Source organism: Cololabis saira, chromosome 9, assembly GCF_033807715.1.
Source record: "Cololabis saira isolate AMF1-May2022 chromosome 9, fColSai1.1, whole genome shotgun sequence".
Taxonomy (NCBI): Eukaryota; Metazoa; Chordata; class Actinopteri; order Beloniformes; family Belonidae; genus Cololabis; species Cololabis saira.
In genome coordinates, this window is record NC_084595.1 from 14,067,990 (window position 1) to 14,087,266 (window position 19,277).

At 45.2% G+C, this 19,277-nt stretch overlaps 1 protein-coding gene across 1 annotated transcript in view; it reads left to right on the forward strand.

The window, feature by feature from the left end:
• col27a1b (collagen, type XXVII, alpha 1b) overlaps window positions 1-19,277 on the forward strand; it is a 90,914-nt gene that overhangs the window by 44,844 nt on the left and 26,793 nt on the right. Inside the window, exons 10-32 of the mRNA XM_061730524.1 lie at window positions 1,017-1,061; window positions 1,720-1,773; window positions 2,707-2,751; window positions 4,561-4,614; window positions 8,112-8,156; window positions 8,514-8,567; window positions 9,750-9,794; window positions 9,885-9,938; window positions 10,143-10,196; window positions 10,840-10,893; window positions 11,010-11,063; window positions 11,138-11,191; window positions 11,275-11,319; window positions 12,574-12,627; window positions 12,847-12,891; window positions 13,030-13,083; window positions 13,860-13,913; window positions 14,070-14,123; window positions 14,220-14,273; window positions 18,092-18,145; window positions 18,474-18,518; window positions 18,976-19,020; window positions 19,172-19,225. Coding sequence (XP_061586508.1) covers window positions 1,017-1,061; window positions 1,720-1,773; window positions 2,707-2,751; window positions 4,561-4,614; window positions 8,112-8,156; window positions 8,514-8,567; window positions 9,750-9,794; window positions 9,885-9,938; window positions 10,143-10,196; window positions 10,840-10,893; window positions 11,010-11,063; window positions 11,138-11,191; window positions 11,275-11,319; window positions 12,574-12,627; window positions 12,847-12,891; window positions 13,030-13,083; window positions 13,860-13,913; window positions 14,070-14,123; window positions 14,220-14,273; window positions 18,092-18,145; window positions 18,474-18,518; window positions 18,976-19,020; window positions 19,172-19,225 — 1,170 coding nt within the window. The remainder of the gene's footprint in view (window positions 1-1,016; window positions 1,062-1,719; window positions 1,774-2,706; window positions 2,752-4,560; window positions 4,615-8,111; window positions 8,157-8,513; window positions 8,568-9,749; window positions 9,795-9,884; window positions 9,939-10,142; window positions 10,197-10,839; window positions 10,894-11,009; window positions 11,064-11,137; window positions 11,192-11,274; window positions 11,320-12,573; window positions 12,628-12,846; window positions 12,892-13,029; window positions 13,084-13,859; window positions 13,914-14,069; window positions 14,124-14,219; window positions 14,274-18,091; window positions 18,146-18,473; window positions 18,519-18,975; window positions 19,021-19,171; window positions 19,226-19,277) is intronic.

Here is a 19,277-nt window from a genome sequence, read left to right on the forward strand (position 1 = left end):
GCTTGCTGTGAGGAGCTGCTGCGCTGAGGGCCGTCCGCCCCGCTGCATCAGCGTCTCTCAGCGTCTCGGAGGAACCTGTGAACGCTGTGGAAGTACTAACTGTTTAAATGTCAGCCACGGTGCCATTCACAGTTTAGGGTGAAACCATCAGCTCTTGATTATTACCAAGTATCAGTGTTTTGATTTGATTAGTTTAGTTTATTTTATTTAGCACATACAATAAAAAATAACATCACACAAATAAGTGCAGTTAAAATAAACTGTGCAGGGAGGAGCGAGCAAGTCAGTAGGCTTATGAGGAGCCCCCACCTAATAACATTTAACAATAAAGTTATGAGGATACAAAATCATAAAATAAAAATAAATAATAAATCATAAAAATTGCATGCAGAACATGAATGAAAATAAAAAATTACTGTAGACCTATGATCACATGATCATGAAAATATGAATATTATGATGAACAAATGGCAACACAGACTATGAAGTACAAAAGAAACATTAACAGTGGGAAAAGCAAGAGCTTTCTTGACTACATTGATGAATTAAATGCTCTCTTGAGCGACTTTTGAAAATGGATAGGGACCTACAATTGTTTGCAATATGGTACCAACTATTCCAGACTTTGACACCTCTAAACCTAAACAAAAATTGGCTTCTAGATTCCAGACATTTCGGCGGATGTAGGGCGAGGGCCTGCCGAGTAGGAATGAAATTGAGAGTTTGTAGCAAAGTATGACCTAAAGTGCTCAGGAACATTTTCTTCTGAGGAAAAATGCATATTTGGTAACTGTTGATGTCATAAATAGTAAGGATCTGTAGATTTTTAAATAAGGGAGCAGCAGAAGCATCCCAGACAGATCCAGATGCAAGTTTTACAAAACGATTCTGGAGAATTAAGATTTTATGGAGAGTAGTTGTAAATGTACTCTTTTTGCGGGTCAGATGAGACAAAACAAAACAGCCATGCGTCTGATTGTACCAACATAAATGTGATTTATTGTCTTTTACTTTAGGGTCTCCCGGGGCCTGTAGGCAGAACGGGACCAAAAGGAGTTAGGGTAAGTAGATATTGGCAAGCTTTATCAAGGTTCTACAGTATGTCTGAAACAAATGAGTAAATACTGCACAGACATTTTTCTGCATCGGTCTGTATTTTATATTCTTGCCGAGTCCTCTCTCTCCCTTTGGCAGCCACGGAGGAGGGAGGGATGTTTCTTTTACTGTATGATAACACCGTTGAACTTTCTCTTCTTGAATGAGCTGTGAAACGCCCCCCTGACCAGGGTGGGTACCCAACACGATGACGATGGTTCTCTCCGTGAAGTCTCTGAGTTCCAGTATCGTGAAGCTCCGTGTCAGCAGAGGGAACCTGTGATGCATTCAGGCGGCGTCGTTGTTCCTGTTATGGGCAGGTTCTGATCTTCAGAGATCCCTGATGCGAGGGTATGTGCCCTTGGACTACATCGTGGAAGCCAGCACCATGCAGTCCATGGGCATATACACTTGCTTCAAGGCTTGGCTCTTCCAGACCTCCCTGCTGTGACCCCCCCCCCCCCACTAACCCATCAAAGCTGTGTGGTGATATCGACGTGTAACAGTCCTGGACAATGTCGGCCATCTTTCCTCAGCATCAGTGTCTCCTGCTTCTCTTTTTTCCATATCTTTCTGTGTGAGGCTTATTGCTTTCTCCTCTCCATATTTTATTCATCTTCCCAGGGTCACATCGGCATTCCCGGGGTTTTTGGGTTTCCTGGTCCCGATGGCGAGAGAGTGAGTATCGGTGCCTTTGACAGTAAACCCCTGAAGAGCTGCGCTGTGACGGGCTCAAATGATGAAATAAAAATACATTTCATTGTTTGAGTAATGAGATAGCTTGGGGGACGTTTCACCGTATCAGCAGTTTGAGCTTCGTGCTTGTTTATGGAGCCTTGTAGACGGCATCGGGCCAAGCTCGGCACCACAAGCCCTTTACTCTCCTGGATAATGCTGAAGTCTGGAAGACGGATCTAAATTTACTTAAACACATCCATAATTCAAACTCCCATGGATCAAAACAAAAGCCCCACTTTTCTCAGGACGTAATTAGCAGGTTTTTCAAACTAGAGAAGACTGATTTTGATCTAAGTGACGAAGCAGCTTTGCATCGGGAGTCACGCAGCAGCAGCTCCTCTGGTGCTTTTGATTTGGCTGATTTTTATCACCATATACCTGAATTTATATTTATAAAACTCTTACTATTAATTTGTGCAACCTTTAACTATGTCAAGGTTTTTCTTTTCTTTCATATTTAATGACGAGGGCTGAACTGAAAAAAATATAGTATTGAGTTCATACGTTTTTTGCTTCTTCCCACTCCTTTTTCGAGCATAACACATTCGCTATTATATTTATTAATACTCTTCTACTTTGTTTACGATGGTACATTTATTATTTAGTGATTATTATTGTTATTTTTTATGTGTTTATACATTTTTTGTTTTGATTTATTGTTCTGCTGTTTTATTTATTTATTTTTTGTGCTTATGTTCGAAATTAAAGATATCAATCAATCAGTCAGTCTTTTAATCTATATATCTATCTATATCTATATCTATACTACTGGATCATCAGGCTTCAAGTTTTGCATTTAGACAGGTTTTCCTCTCTTCTAGCGCCTTATCCACCTCTCCATCTCTTCTTTTTTGTCTCCCTCTCTGTTTCTAGGGAATTCCTGGCGTTCGTGGGAAGAAGGGCAAGATGGGTAGGCCGGTAAAGTTTTCTCTCAACATACTTCTCAGACAACATTTTTAATGCAACTTGATGAGCGTGACGGCGTTTGTGCTGCCCGGACTCTGGTGTTCTGGTGAAGGCCGTGACTGTGAACCTTCTCTGGCGTGTGTTGGTGAACATGTGGAAGACGTCAGTCCCTCTGAGCCGTGTGCATCATGCATGTGCACGTTTCCAGGGAATTACTCCCTCTGGGACTAAGAGAAAACAACGTTCTTTTTAAAAATCAGGAACCACTGACTTCATTAAAGTTGGTGCACGTTTGAGGACCCGTGATGAACTTGCTGGCATTGATTAGGAAGCGTCGTACTGTGGGCCGTGTGCGTATTACTGTGTTGTGTATTAGGAGGACATGTTAATGGTACATGTCAGCGGTGGTTTTGGCCCTCTGGGAGCTCTACCCCTCACACCGGGGAAGTCTGCCATCGTTGGCGCCGTGAAGTACATTTCCCATCTTTCCAGACTGACATGGAAAACCCTGATAGTTCACACAACCAACGGTATAAATGAGAGATTTCCCATGTCCTCAGCCTGCCCGTACATGATATTTTAAATGTTGTTATGTAATACGGTCAGCTACATACTCTGAGGTCCAGGAGCAAGCTTCATGAGCAAGCAGTTTTTCTTCCTCTGTGGTGAACGGTGACGTCGGTTAGACCGCCTGTCCTGACTCAGCAATACACCAGTAAAAGACAGGCAGCCAAAAGGTTTCTGATGCTTTTCTCCAACAAGACAAATTAAATCTTTCACAAGATGCCAAAAGTAAATAAAGCACTGACTTTTTGTAATTTATGACATCTATCTTCTCCCCCCCTTTGTCAGCCAAAAAGATGCAATTTATCTTGTGAGGAAAACCTTGGTTGCTTGAATCTCAAAGTAAAAAGTGGATGTGAAAATATGAGATGGAAGACTTGTTCTTGTTCCAGGCTGACGAGTTATTGGTGTTTTTGGAGTGAGGCAAACTTTTCCACATTTGCTTTGGGGCTCGTGTTGCACCGCTTTAGGTACATTTGAGTAACATTGTAAAGGAGCCGTTGGCCACAGAAACATCTCCTGAGCTCTTCCACCCGTTTTCTTCTCCCGTCTGTCTTCAGACAGAGAAAGACGGAGATCTTTGGCCGTTTGGCCGTCGATAGCCCGCCACTCCGCAGCACTCGTCTCCCGTAGGAAAGTGTGAGTCGTGACGCACGGCAGGTTGCGCGCTGACCTTGGCACGCTGACAGGCACATGATGAGCGCGTAGCCTCGCGGCTGCATCACACCTCTCGTTCTGCCGCTATAATGGAGTTACAAGCGCCGAGCGAAGCAAGAAAAGACGCAGTCAGCAGTTCCTGGGCCAAGTAGCTTTATTCATCCATTTAGGCAAGTCCTGGGGGTTCGGTTCACGGGCGGCTGACTGCTCCCGTGCCGGTGCGTGCACACACACACACACACACACACACACACACACACACACACACACACACACACACACACACACACACACACACACACACACACACACACACACACACACACACACACACACTCGTCACTTGGAAACACTCAGGCATGGAATTTCCAGCCGGTCTCCTGGGAATGAAGGAGCCGTGTATTTGAGGGGATTTGCTCAGCTTTACTCTGCAAACTTCTGTTTTAGGAAACACTCTGTTGATCCCTGGTGTTTGGCAGATAAACCATGTGATAGCCAGCACATCCAACATTCAAATGGGCATTTTGACAGTGTGAGCGTGATCGTTTGACTCAATTCCCCCTCTGATTGCATGACCATCCTGTTTCTCTGTGCCATCAGGGGTTTCCTGGTGACTTTGGGGAGCGGGGACCTCCTGGCCCTGACGGGAACCCAGTAAGTGAGATGAAGTCGACCTCTGCGCAGATTTAGCATGTTTTTTTTTTGTTTTGTACCAGCAATAACAGGCCAGAAGCCTATAAGCCAGTTTACTCATCATTGTATGAGGGGAGGGGGGTCCACTGCAAGTATGAAGCCTTTGGAATCTGCAAGAGAGAAAACAAACAAACAGAAAAGGGAACAGGCAGAGACACAAACGGCAACCATTCCAGGGGCCGGATTCACCAATATGTTCTTAAGAACGATCTTAAGAATGTCTTAAGATCTAAAATTAAGAAGTTCATAAGAAAGTTCTTAAAGGTATTGTGACATGAAAAACACATTTTTCTTGATTTTTTGTGTTTTGTTGGGTGTCTTCACATCAATTACACCCAAAAAACAACAAACTTTTAACATTCAGTGTATTGTGTGCTTTCTGGGATTTTCCGCATAACTGTGCAAAAACGGCGCATCTGGTTTGGTGGCGGTTCGTTACGTATAGACCCGCTAAATCACCGCCCCCTCCACCCAGCTCCCTGCCTCCTCTCCTCTCCAGCGCACCATAAAGGCTGATTTATGGTTCCGCGTTACACCGACGTAGAGCCTACGGCGTAGGGTTACGCGGCGACGCGCACCGTACGCTGAACCCTACGGCGTAGGCTCTGCGTCGATTTAACGCGCAACCATAAATCAGGCTTAACACGGAGCTGTTTAGAGCCTCTTTTGTTCTCGTCACCGGAGGAAAACTGCTAAGAAGACCCGCGGCCACTGACTGGACTTAAGATAAGGGAACACAGCTGCTTGCATGCCTTTATTTTTATGATTGTTTGCTGTGGACTGCTTCTCCCTGCTGCTTTTCCGTGCATGCTTCGCCTGTCGTTCCCGGCTTAACTCTCCAACGCCGCTGTGAGCGTATGGGTGGGCTGGAGGAGGTTTGGAGGAGGAGCGGCGCAATTATTGACAGGAAAGGGGGAAATTGAAGCGTTTTTCACGGCGCAAAAAAACACTGTCATAAAAAGCCAGGAATGGAGTACTAGAGTGAAGTTTTTCTTGTTACACTCTTTTAGACACATTTGAGGGATGTTGGCCAAGACTTTTAATAGTGTTAAAAGCATGTTAAAAATGATGTCACAATAATACCTTTTAATACCTTTAAGTGCAATTCCTCAATATTTTCTTAAGAACCGTCTTAAGGACTGTCCTTTCTTACGAATTTCTTATTTTTCCTACTTAAGAACTTCTTAAAATATGTAATCGCATTGCACGCGCCAACAACATTTATACAGGTAGTTTGCGTCTTAACCGTCAGTCACTCACTAAACATGGAGAAGGAGAAAAAGAGATGTAGGAACTTTTCAAGGCAGGAGCTTGAGGTTATGGTGGATGAGATTAATGTGCGAAAAAAAATACTATTGGGGAAAATTAATAATAATTAACTACCACGCTAACTAACATGCTAACAAACAGTTAACAGGCTCTTTGTGTAATTAATTACAAAGTATATCCTCAAACTATGACCTACTAGTCTAAACTTGTGTTGAAAAAGGTGATATTAGAGTCTTCCCTTTCACATAAGAAATTTGAAGACAGGTCAAGGTTGTCTTAAAGTTAAGAAAAAAGTCAAGAACAAATTTGAGAACTTTTATTTCAAGAATACCATTTATTCTTAAGTTTTTTCTTAAGAAACTTAAGAAGAAATTTGAGAAAATACTTGAGAACTTTTTTGGAGAATATGACTTCTTCTCTTTTTTCTTCTTAAGACTGAACTTAAGAAAAAAAATACACTTAAGAAGATTTTTTTTCTTAAGAATGTTTTGTGAATCCGGCCCCAGGTCCCTAAAACTAGATCAGGACTACTGCCATTATATGTCCCCAAAACTGTGGGATGAGCATGTAGCAATTACACAGGTGTGTATGTCTGTTTAATTGTGTGTGTGTGTGCAAAGTGAAAACAAGGCTTTACCTGAACTGCAACTACAGTGGAGGAGGGAGGGCACAACCACGCCACCAAAGAGACCAGAAGCCGACAAGGAAGAAACCTGAGATTTAGCATAGTTGGCACAATGACCCCCTTCTCTGTGTGCACGGCATCACACCTGACAGACTCATCAGATTTTAACACGTGGTCATCATATAATATCCATTAGTTTGCATATTTAATACAGAAATGCAGCAGAATTTGTAAAAACAGAAGCAGGTCAAAGGACGGCTGCGGTTTGTTTTTCCGCGTGATTCCAGGTGAACATTGCTGATGAAAAGTAAAAGTGCTCGCAGAGCTCGCTTGCCTATTGCTCTGCAACAGTTTCATTCCTATCCAAGACCGAATCCTTGCAGTCATTCGCTCGCTGGTGTTTCATAATTAAAGCAGCACTATGTAACTTTTCCACCTTAATCTAATATTTCCAGAGTCATTGTGATGGTACATCAACTTCCAACAGGTTTAATGACACCTCTGTCATGATCTGAGGGGTCTGTATCGCCTCCACTGGCACTATGTAACTTTGAGGTGCATGGTAGGAACCCTGCCACACTAAAAAACTACACATTTTTACGGCTTTGACTGCTTTACGGCACATACGTCACTTCCCCCTCCTTCCTAATTCGTAGTTGAGACGAAAATGGGCGGGGCGTGGAGTGCAGAGCTCAGGAGAAGCTGGTATCATGGCCGAAGCAGTGAAAAAACAGAAGAAAATAAAAGTTTTATCGGAGGAGGCGCATTATTATACCCCCCTGTGCTGAAACAGGACAGGGGGGCGGGGGTGACTTCACTAATAAAACCAAATTGAACTTAGTGATTTTCAACATCGTCATATTTTATTGTTTAGCCAAAAATAGATACATTACCTCTTCGCTATCCATCCTGCAAACGACCGCTAAAAAAACAGAAAAGTAGTTTTGAAAGTCCGTCCCGTCTTATTTCATTATCAAAACAAATGCACGCAACGGGGACAGGATCTTTCCGGCAGTACGCGCTGATGCTCATGGGAAATGTAGTGTTCTTTCTGGTAAAGCACTACCGCTTTTGTCCAAAGGAGCCGCCAAACGCAACAAAAGCTGAAAGTTACATTGTGCTGCTTTAACACTGACGTGAAGACGGCAGCAGCACTTTCACCCTTCGCTCCTCTTTCCACTTTGGCCCTGGCTTCCAGTGACGGACGAGGTCAGTGTTCTCGAGACGCCTCCAGGTTTCATTTCCTCTCCTTCTCGAGGGAAGAGGCCAAATGCATCTCTCCTCATGCAAAGACGGGTGACAGGCACCAGGAAGGCCTCGCTGTGTCCACAGCTCGGAGGAGATGCAGGCATGGCATGTGGCGGGGAGGGGATCGTCGGGACAACAAGCCGCTCTGCCTGCCAAGTTACTCATTTGGTTTGCAGGACTGTAGGAAAGACATGGATCGTTTGCAAAGATATAAATGCTGAGTGTAGCCCATCAAGAGAATCCCTGGAGGGTCATGCTCCCATCTGACTGTGATGAACCTTCATCTCTCATCACTTCTCCTCTTCCTCTCACTCAGGGCGAGCTGGGAGCTCCTGGCCCGTGCGGAGTTAACGGTCTCATTGTGAGTGTTGTTCTGTCCTTCATTTGCATCTAGTGGTCTGTCCACTTTCTTCGTCCTTCAAAATGTCTTTGCCTGTTTTTCTTTCCTGGTGGAAAGTTGCTCGTTTTTCTAAACGCGTTTCTGAAGTGTAATTAAAACTCTCGAACACCTAATCCACGTCTCTCTGATCAGAAAATGCTGCTTTGTTTTATGACACGTTTGCAGCAGATGTGAAGCATCGTTATTCCTCGTGACACCGTCCAGCTGCATTATAAGAAAGATCAGCGTGTAAAAACTGCGACTGCCTAAAGTGTACCACATGACGAGCGCTGCTTCTAGTAGTTTTAGATGTGTGACGTGCGTTTGTGCTGTTTGCAGGGGGATATGGGCCCCGCCGGCATCATGGGCTTACCGGGACCTCCAGGACTCAAGGTGAATCTCACGGCTCGTCTTTGCTTCTGATTCCAGTTTGATGTAAAATTTCACCATCTCAGAAAAAACTCTTTCTGAATAACTTCAATTCATCCATCCTGTTTTGGCTTTGAGAGACATCGGTAGGGAGGAGGAATAATCCCGCCTGACATTAAGAGAGAGAAGAATTTTTGCCACCATGCTGCTCTCTTTTCACTAGATTTTTTGAGAGTTGAGGATACTTCCTGTTACAGTTCAACACCAGGAACGAAGTTTTCAACATCGTTGGCTGCGTCTCCTCTCCATGGTGCAGAATAAGCTCCTAGTTAAAGACGCTGAACCTCACCCCTACCCTCCATATCCTCAGATATGCTGATATGTGATGGTGCAGCATGGAGAGTCTCCCCCATCTTTGATATGTATATGATAGATCTGGCTTCCTTTGACATTTCTGGGGGAGGGCTGGACTGTGTTGAGAGGCTGTGCTTTCCAAAGGAGCTGGTGAGATGGATGCTGCGTGAAGCAGCGCGGCCTCAGGGTGCACATGCAAGGCTGGTTACTGGACGTGACCTTAATCGTAATTAAGGGCATGATCCCCTGAATCTTTTTATGATTGTGCACCGTAGATGTCAGAATCCCAGGTTGTTTACAAGAGTTCATGTAGGGTTTGTTTTGATTTTTTTTACCGATCAATGATTCCTGTCAGAGTACAGACACGAAGCAACGAAGCAAAACCCTCAACTCATCCGTGGTAGGTCTTTTTCTACCTGATCCTTAGACGACGATGCCGTTGCCGACCTGCCGTTGCCCCCGGCTACTTCTTTCACTTTGGTTCAATTATTAGTTTGTTTTAGGTTCTCTGTTTATATGTTTTTAACTGTAGCTTTTTTGCACCGTAGAGTTTTTAAAATCTCTCCTGTCATTTTTTGCCTGTTTCCAGGCGTTACGTGAATGTGCCGATGACAGCAAGTCCTTTATTTAAATACATTTAGTAAATACAATAAAGTTGCACACTGAAAATTATGTTTTCAATTTTCAGGTGTAGGAAACCTTTTTTATAAAAGTTTTTTTTAACAATTTTAAAATTACGTTGGTTCAATTTGGCAGAGGTGGATGTTCATCAGAATTTGCTCTAGGAGGTGTTAACGCCATCTCTTTTAATTGCCCAGCATGCTTTACGTTTTATTTTGTTGTGTTTCCAAGGGGGTGTCTGGAAACCCAGGGGACGCAGGCCTGAAAGGTGATAAGGTGATCAGCATATGTCCTTTTCAAAAACTTTATAACAATCTTTTACTCCTTTATCAGCTAACATGCAACATATGCTTTGTTTTATTACAGGGTGACGTTGGGTTGCCAGGGGAGCAGGGCGAGGCTGGTTTCCAAGGCGATAAGGTGCGTATGTTGGGATGTGCTTAGTTAATGTAGGAGATCATCCATGAAAATGTAATTTGCTTGTGTCTTGTACCTACAAACACAGATTAAACGTCATTTTGTGAGTGAACACCATCAGTGTTCTCGTGTTCAGTCCAACTTTTTCACCTTGAAACGTGGACTTGGAGTGAGGCTCGGCGTCAACAGTGATCCTCTGTGTTTCAGGGCGTCCGCGGCTCACCCGGGTTGCCAGGTCCTCGTGGACAACCGGGGCCGCAGGTAATTTATTTCTGTTGTTCAAACTCTGACCACCAGCCAAGAAAACATTAGGGAATTAATCTGGGAAACTTCTCCTCTACCAAACTATACCTACAAATTATTTCCCTTTTCTTGCTTCAGAGAAGACTTTTCACCAGTATAACGTTCTCTAAGTCCAAAATGTATTCAGATTCGGCAGGATAAAATGCTTGGGAATTTGTCGGAGACTTCTGCTCAATTTAATTAATTAATATTTGATTAGGCACCAACGGTTCCTCAAACAGCGAAGCACCAACGCTTTACTGCCTTAATGCTTTGAGCTGCACGAGTTTGCACTTGTGATCCAAAGTGTCCTGAATAACTCGAGTGTACTCCCGCGTGGTGCAAGATCCCTGCAGCCCCATGCCCTCTCCGTAATAACAGTGAATATGTTTTCTCCTCTTAGCCTTAATATACGTGAGCTGCAGAGTTTCATGAACATTTTCTGAATATCTGAAATCAATTCTACCGAGTAAACTGTCGGAGATGTCTACAAGGCAGCTTTCTTGCCATATTTCTGGGTTTTCTTGGTCATTTACAAACTAAAACTGCTAGTATAAAACACGTAGGACGTTGGTGTCGTGCTGTGGATTTTGCTCATTTTTTGAAGTTTGATGTTTTTTAGGGCAAACACGGGGAAAAGGGCCCTGGCGGCATCCCGGGTCCCGCTGGCCCAGAGGTAAGACTACCATACCTTATGTAGAGGGATCTAAAGTGGAAAGTCCTTTAAAGACATAAACATGTCCCAGTATTGACAGTACAAAGCTGTGTGCCTTATTTCCCGTCTCTGCACAGGGCTTCCCAGGGGACATCGGCCCGCCGGGACACAACGGCCCCGAGGGACCTAAGGTTAGTAAAGTGACAATGATTTCATTTCTGCCTCAAAGAAAACAGACTTTCACCGTGACTGTGTCGTCTGATAGGGAAAGCAAGGGCTGAGGGGGTTGCCAGGTCCTGCCGGGATGACTGGACTCAAGGTGGGAACGTTAATCTTACATGTTTTGAACAAGGAAGGAAACTTTCTCTTCCTCTCAGTTTGAGCAACCTGTGTTTTCGTCAGGGCGACGAGGGACCGACGGGCCCACCTGGACCTGCCGGAGCCGAGGTGAGTGCCGATCAGAGGAGCAGAGCAACTCTGGGCCGGTTAGAACCACAACGAGGCGATTAGCATCCCCAGACGTGCCACAAGCTCGCCACACGCAGCACACATGTGTCCTAGCCTAAACTTAGCTTTGGGTGAGCCATTGGATCTGCTGAGTCCTTTGGCTCACTCATCGCTCTATTGTTCTGCAGATGTTATGAAAGGCTTCCCGTTGGTCGGCATGTGCACACGTTACCGTCAATGCTCCGCAAATTGCTGTGTGACTTTCTACCAAAAAAAACAAGACAATCACAAACAAAAATAATCCTGAATGTGAAAATACAGAAACACTTATGTTACATCTGAAATAATACTAACATTATAAATATGGCTGCATGTGCTTTTCCTTCTTTTAAAGTGCATTTCTATAAAGATTTATATACAAGACTGTCTAAGAAAATTAGAATATTGTGATAAAGTTCTTTATTTTCTCTAAGGCAATTAAAAAAACAAAAATGCCATACATTCTGGATTCATTACAAATCAACTGGAATATTGCAAGCCTTTTATTATTTTAATATTGCGGATTATGGTTTACAGTTTAAGATTAAGATTCCCAGAATATTCAAATTTGGATATTTGAGTTTTTCTTAAGCTGTTAGCCATGATCAGCAATATTAAAATAATAAAAGGCTTGCAATATTTCAGTTGATTGGTAATGAATCCAGAATGTATGACATTTTTGCATTACAGAAAATAAAGGACTTTATCACAATATTCTAATTTTCTGAGACAGTCCTGTATGTTTCATATTGGTATGTGATATTATCAGTGACAACAAGATAAACTTCTGATTTATTGGCTAAATTGGGCAGATCTGGATGGCTTGGTCGTGTAAAGGCGTGCATGTCTGTCCAAAGACGTGATTGTCAGGATTCGTTCCAGGCGACACAATAACAGCTCTATTTCTGCAGAGGGCTGACTTCAATCTACTCCTCCCAAAAGCCACAAGTGATTACTGAGAAAAAACACAAGTGACCCGGAGGGTTTTTTCTGTGTGATAAGAAAGCCTTTGATGCCGGAAATAGCTCTTTTTGTTTTTTGGATCGTTAACTTTTGGAAAGTAATGTTTTAGTTTTGGCACCAGCTGCTGGTTTTTGTTTTGTTTCGCGGACTCTTGAGGGACGGCTGACTCGTGCACGCCGTACCTCTCACAGAGTTTGTGTGTCGACTTCGTTGGTTCTGTGGAGCTGCTGCACACTTCTGCTTTCTGTGCAGGGCAGGCCTGGGAGGCAGGGATTCCCTGGGTTGACGGGCTCAGACGGACCCAAGGTCAGTCATTCAGCTCAGAAACGCCGTCGTCCCTGACTGTGCTCTCCCCGGTTCTCTTGTATGATAATGCATCATCTGAATATGTGTAAATTAGATGTTAATCTCTGCTACCACTGGGGAAACTGCCCTGTGAGCCCGTTTCAACTCAAATTTCAACCGGACTAAAAACGAAAGGCATGAATAGGTTTGTGAAATGCTAATTTGGCTGCTTTGCTGCAGGGCGAGACGGGCATAACCGGCGAAGTCGGGCGGCTTGGTGAGAGGGTAAGGGCTTTTCTCCCTCTGTCTGTGTGATGCTCAGTGTTTCTGTGGAGATGCCCCAGAGATGCGCAGCATCTAAGAAATGCATGTTCATGAAAAAACGAGACATAAAACTAAGAGGCAGCATGTTCCCTCCTGCAGGGGCTGCCTGGTTTCATCGGGCCATTTGGAGAGGCGGGCATCGCCGGAGAAAAGGTTGGTTGAGTCTTGGACGTGATACCTGTAGGGCAGGGGTCGGCAACCTGCGGCTCTTTAGCGCCGCCCTAGTGGCTCCCTGGAGCTTTTTCAAAAATGTTTGACCTTTATTTTCCTTTTTTTCTTCTTTTTTTCTCTTTTTTCCTTTTTTCCTCCCTTTTTCCTTTCCTTTTTAATCTCGACATTTCAAAATCTTGACTTTTTTTTCTCTACATTTTGGCTTTTTTCTCAACATTTCGACTTTTTTTCGAGATTGTACTTCAACATTAATCTCGACATTTTGACTTTTTTCTTGAAATTTTGACTTTTTTCTCAACATTTTGACTTTTTTCTCAACATTTCGACTTCTTTTCGAGATTGTACTTCAACATTAATCTTGACATTTCAACTTTTTTTCTCGAAATTTTGACTTTTTTCTCGAAGTGCATAATGAAAAAATCTTCCCCCAGTTATAACTAATATAGATACATGCAGCATGTGTTGCCTTCATTCTAAGGCTTAAAGCTGATTTATGGTTACACGTTACACCATGTTGGTGCGTCGATTTAACGCAGAACCATAATGCAGGCTTTATACAAGACTATACAAGACTGTTTTTGGTCCAATATGGCTCTTTCGACATTTTGGGTTTCTGACCCCTGTAACCGGTCACTGCACACAATGTATGTTGCAAAGTGCTTATTATTCAAATCATTGTACAATTTGACATCAAATATGTGCGGGAAACAGAAATATGAGGTTGTGTGTTGCACTAACTAGGACTTGTGGTTCCACAGGGGGATCGAGGGAGAACTGGAGCCCCGGGGCCGCCCGGTGAACCAGGGTCGATGGTAAGGAGTAAGTCTGGACCCCATCTCTCGGACCAGGGGCCTTTCAATTCTAAATTTGGATGGGATGGGGGGGTGATGACAGATAGAACTACTGATTTTATAATCACGGAGAGTTGTTTCATAGTTGTTTGTGATGGATCATGTTGTCTCCATCAGGGTCACGCTGGAATACCTGGTGTAAGAGGATCACCGGGACCTGAAGGAATCCCAGTAAGTTCAACATCATCACAGCTGAAGACTAATTGTCTCTTTAAGCTTAGCTCTGGCGCAGTCACACTCAAAGACAGTGTCTTCACCCCCCTGCAGGGGCCTCCTGGTTCACGGGGATCTCCAGGCATCAGAGGACCCAAAGGCAGGAGGGTATGTGGCAAAAATCAGGCTTCAAACATCAGTTATCCTGAAATGGTGAACAGTTTACACCCAGGTCGTGTTTTATTGAAAATGTTCACAAACTTCAGAGATATTTAATTTATCCTACACAGTTCCAAGTAATCTGCAAAACTAGAGGCCTTACAAACACACGACCCGCAGCTCTGACTACCTTGTGTGAGTGGAGGTATAAAATCTTGAACTATAGCTGCAGACAGATGTGTTTGGTGATAGCGGCCCGGTCACAAAACATCAAATGAGGTACAGAGCGCTCCACACGTGCAGAGACAACAAGTTTTAGTGGATAGTATTGGTAGGTTTCTGCACAAAGATGCACATTCATGATGGATCTGTACCTACAAAGGATTTGTACAGTAATCCCTCGTTGTTCGCGGGGGGTTACGTTCCAAAAAGAACCCGTGATAGGGGAAATCTGGGAAGTAGTAACCTTTATTTTTTTTTTAATTATTATATAAGGCTTCAAATTGCGGAGATCAGCACCGCCCCACCGCGACCCGAGTAATTGGATTTGAACGGAAGAATCGGTGCAGAACGTTTTGTCGACATTATGGGTTTTGGAGAAAATTTGCAAACTTAAATTTCGCAAGCTGTTTTACGTATATGTATATGTATATGTACAGTACATATTAAACCGTAACATTATTGACACACAGTAAGTGCAGAAGCGGGGAGAGTGTTAAGCCAATCAGAATGTAGAACACAATGCACAATGCAAATCCGTGAAGCAGCGAGACCGTGAAAGGTGAACCGCGTTATAGCGAGGGATTACTGTATTCCAGCTGTACTCTTTTATAAAATGTCCGGATGAAAGTTCAGCAAACGGCTCTTTCACCCATTCAGTGTTATTACATTGTGAATAGTTGGGTTCAGTTTTAAAGGCTAAGAGCAATCAGCTACGAGATTCCTTTGTAATTGCTCCTGGGTGAGCTGATGGGATCGCCTGTCGACCAATTCTCGACCGACTCTCGACCGACTCTCGATTAACTCTAGACCGACTCTCGACCGACTCTGATCAACTCTGATCAAGTCTGATCAACTCTCGACCAACTCTGATCAACTCTGATCAACTCTTGACCAACTCCCGATCAACTTTCAATTAACACTTGATCAACTCTCGATTAACTCTAGACCGACTCTCGATCGACTCTCGACCGACTCTCGACCGACTCCCGATCAACTCTCGACCAACTCCCGATCAACTCTCGATTAACACTTGATCAACTCTCGATTAACTCTAGACCGACTCTCGATCGACTCTCGACCGACTCTCGGCCGACTCCCGACCGACTCTCGGCCGACTCCCGATCAACTCTCGACCAACTCTGATCAACTCTTGACCAACTCCCGATCAACTCTCGATTAACACTTGATCAACTCTCGATCGACTCTTACCGACTCTGATCAACTCTCGACCAACTCTCGACCGACTCTCGACCGACTCCCGATCAACTCTCGACCAACTCTGATCAACTCTTGACCAACTCCCGACCAACTCTCGATTAACACCTGATCAACTCTCGATCGACTCTTACCGACTCTGATCAACTCTCGACCAACTCTCCATCAACTCTCCATCAACTCTCAATTAACTCTTGTGTTTACTGTGGCAGCTAATGGCCTCTACGGTTGTGAAATGTTGGCTATGGCTGCGTCGGGGCTGCGGTAGCGCCGGGGCGGTAGCGCCGGGGCGGCGGTAGCGTCGGGGCGGCATTGTATCAACGCTCTCTGAAAACGGAGAGCGGTGGTATGTTGAGAGCTCTGCTGTGTGGCGAGCGTTGTGACAGGAAAAGGAAAGAACAAAAGGGAAATGAGGATAATGCAAGCAGCCTGCATGTTTAGCAGAGCGAACCGCGGCTCAGAGACTCAGGAACAAGAAACAACAAGGTGGTAATGTGCAAACACGGGACGGCGAGAGAGTCGACCTGAGAGTCTGTTCAGTTTTGTGCTGAACAAGATGTTTTCAGTAAACTGGAGTGAGACACACTGCAAAGACACACCACAGAGACACACCGCAAAGACACACCGCAGAGACACACCACAGAGACACACCGCAGAGACACACTGCAAAGACACACCACAGAGACACACTGCAAAGACACACTGCAAAGACACACCACAGAGACACACTGCAAAGACACACTGCAAAGACACACAGCGGAGACACACTGCAAAGACACACCACAGAGACACACCACAGAGACACACAGCGGAGACACACTGCAGAGACACACCACAGAGACACACCACAGAGACACACTGCAAAGACACACCACAGAGACACACTGCAAAGACACACTGCAGAGACACACTGCAGAGACACACTGCAAAGACACACTGCAGAGACACACTGTAGAGACACACTGCAGAGACACACTGCAGAGACACACCACAGAGACACACTGCAAAGACACACTGCAGAGACACACTGTAGAGACACACCACAGAGACACACCGCAGAGACACACTGCAGAGACACATCGCAGAGACACACTGCAGAGACACACCGCAGAGACACACTGCAGAGACACACCGCAGAGACACACTGCAGAGACACACTGCAGAGACACACCGCAAAGACACACTGCAGAGACACACCACAGAGACACACCGCAGAGACACACCGCAGAGACACACCGCAGAGACACACCGCAGAGACACACTGCAGAGACACACTGCAGAGACACACTGCAGAGACACACTGCAGAGACACACTGCAGAGACACACCACAGAGACACACCGCAGAGACACACTGCAGAGACACATTGCAGAGACACACCGCAAAGACACACCACAGAGACACACTGCAAAGACACACTGCAGAGACACACCGCAGAGACACACCACAGAGACACACCGCAGAGACACACTGCAGAGACACACTGCAGAGACACATCGCAGAGACACACCACAGAGACACACTGCAAAGACACACTGCAGAGACACTCCACAGAGACACTCCACAGAGACACACTGCAGAGACACATCGCAGAGACACACTGCAAAGACACACTGCAAAGACACACTGCAAAGACACACCACAGAGACACACCGCAGAGACACACTGCAGAGACACATCGCAGAGACACACTGCAGAGACACACCGCAGAGACACACTGCAGAGACACACCGCAGAGACACACTGCAGAGACACACTGCAGAGACACACCGCAAAGACACACTGCAGAGACACACCACAGAGACACACCGCAGAGACACACTGCAGAGACACACCGCAAAGACACACTGCAGAGACACACCGCAGAGACACACCGCAGAGACACACTGCAGAGACACACCCCAGAGACACACTGCAAAGACACACCACAGAGACACACTGCAGAGACACACCACAGAGACACACTGCAGAGACACACCACAGAGACACACCGCAGAGACACACCGCAGAGACACACCGCAGAGACACACCGCAGAGACACACCGCAGAGACACACTGCAGAGACACACCACAGAGACACACCGCAGAGACACACCACAGAGACACACCGCAAAGACACACTGCAGAGACACACTGCAGAGACACACTGCAGAGAGAAAGTGTTTGCTAGTTTGCCAAACGGCCACGATCTTTGATGATGCGCCTCTCATGTGAAATAACGCTTTGTACGCAATAAACCAGTAGTGCTGCCTCACCACTGCCAGGCTTTACTAAATGTGGATGGGGGGTGAAGGGGGGGGCAGGGGGTCTAAGAATATCTTAGCTGTTAAACAACTTGAGCTGCAGGTCCACTGAAGGACACACCAGTAACATGTATTATTCATCTCCCAGGGTCCACGGGGTCCTGACGGCGCAGTGGGGGAGGACGGGCCTGCGGGGCTGAAGGTGAGCACATGGGGGACGACTGCTAACCACCTCAAGATGGTGTTGTCTTACAGCTGCTTAGGAAAAATCTTTGGCCTCCAGTTGACGAATTACAGGCGTCAAAAACAAAGATGAGCAAAAGCCCGAAGTATCTCGACTGGAAGGATGAGCTGATTCTAACATCTAAAGAATATTCAGCACTTATTCAGTATTCAACTGTGCTGTTATGAGCAGAATCTCTGATCAAACAGATTTCAAATATTAATGCTTGCTGGTGGTGGACGGGAGCCCGACGCCTTCGATCAGGGGGCGTCTCAGAAAGCTGATGGTTCCTCATGTTCCTCTGCAGGGTTCTGACGGTCCGGTGGGACGACTGGGCCTCCCCGGGGAGATGGTGAGCAAGGTCCTTCACGTTCCTCTGGGAACTGTAGTCACATCATTAGTTCAGACCAATCCGGCTTCATTTGTTCATTTGGACTTGCAGAGTGTTTCGGTTAAACATGTAAAACTGAGACTTTAACTCCCATGTTTATGTTAAATATAGCATGTTTTTTCCTAATATCCTTTCTCTCTTTTTCTCTTCTGTCTCAGAGTTAGTTGTAACTGGACCCATCGGCTAAACGGGTTTTACAGATACTCAATAGGTGTCAACATAGTTTAGTTAAAGAGTTGTATTTGCAGCATTTAACAGCAGGATAGCTATTTCCAGTTAAGGTGAAAGGATGTAAATAATTCAATAAATAATGCAAGAAAGCAGCAGTGTCCTAGAAGCTGCATGTCCCGTATTTGTAATCCCTCGTAATCTCTCCTCACATCTGAGAGCGTTTCCTCTGGTCTTTGTCGCTCTGCAGGGGAAACTCGGGGAGCCGGGGGAAGCGGGGCCGCCGGGTTTTTCAGTAAGTGTCTCGGGGCCCAAAACTCTCATCGTTTAGCTCAGTCTTGATTTTACGGTGGACAGACCGGCTTCTGTAGGAGACTGTTTCTGTGGTGATTTCTGTATTTCCTCCATGTGAACATGTGTGTTACACATGACTGTTTTACTTTCAGGGTGTTCAGGGGCCCTCGGGACCTCCAGGAGCCAAAGGAATTACAGGAGAGCCAGTGAGTTTATCATTCATGCACACGACTGTAAAGCTGATCTGGGACTTAACCT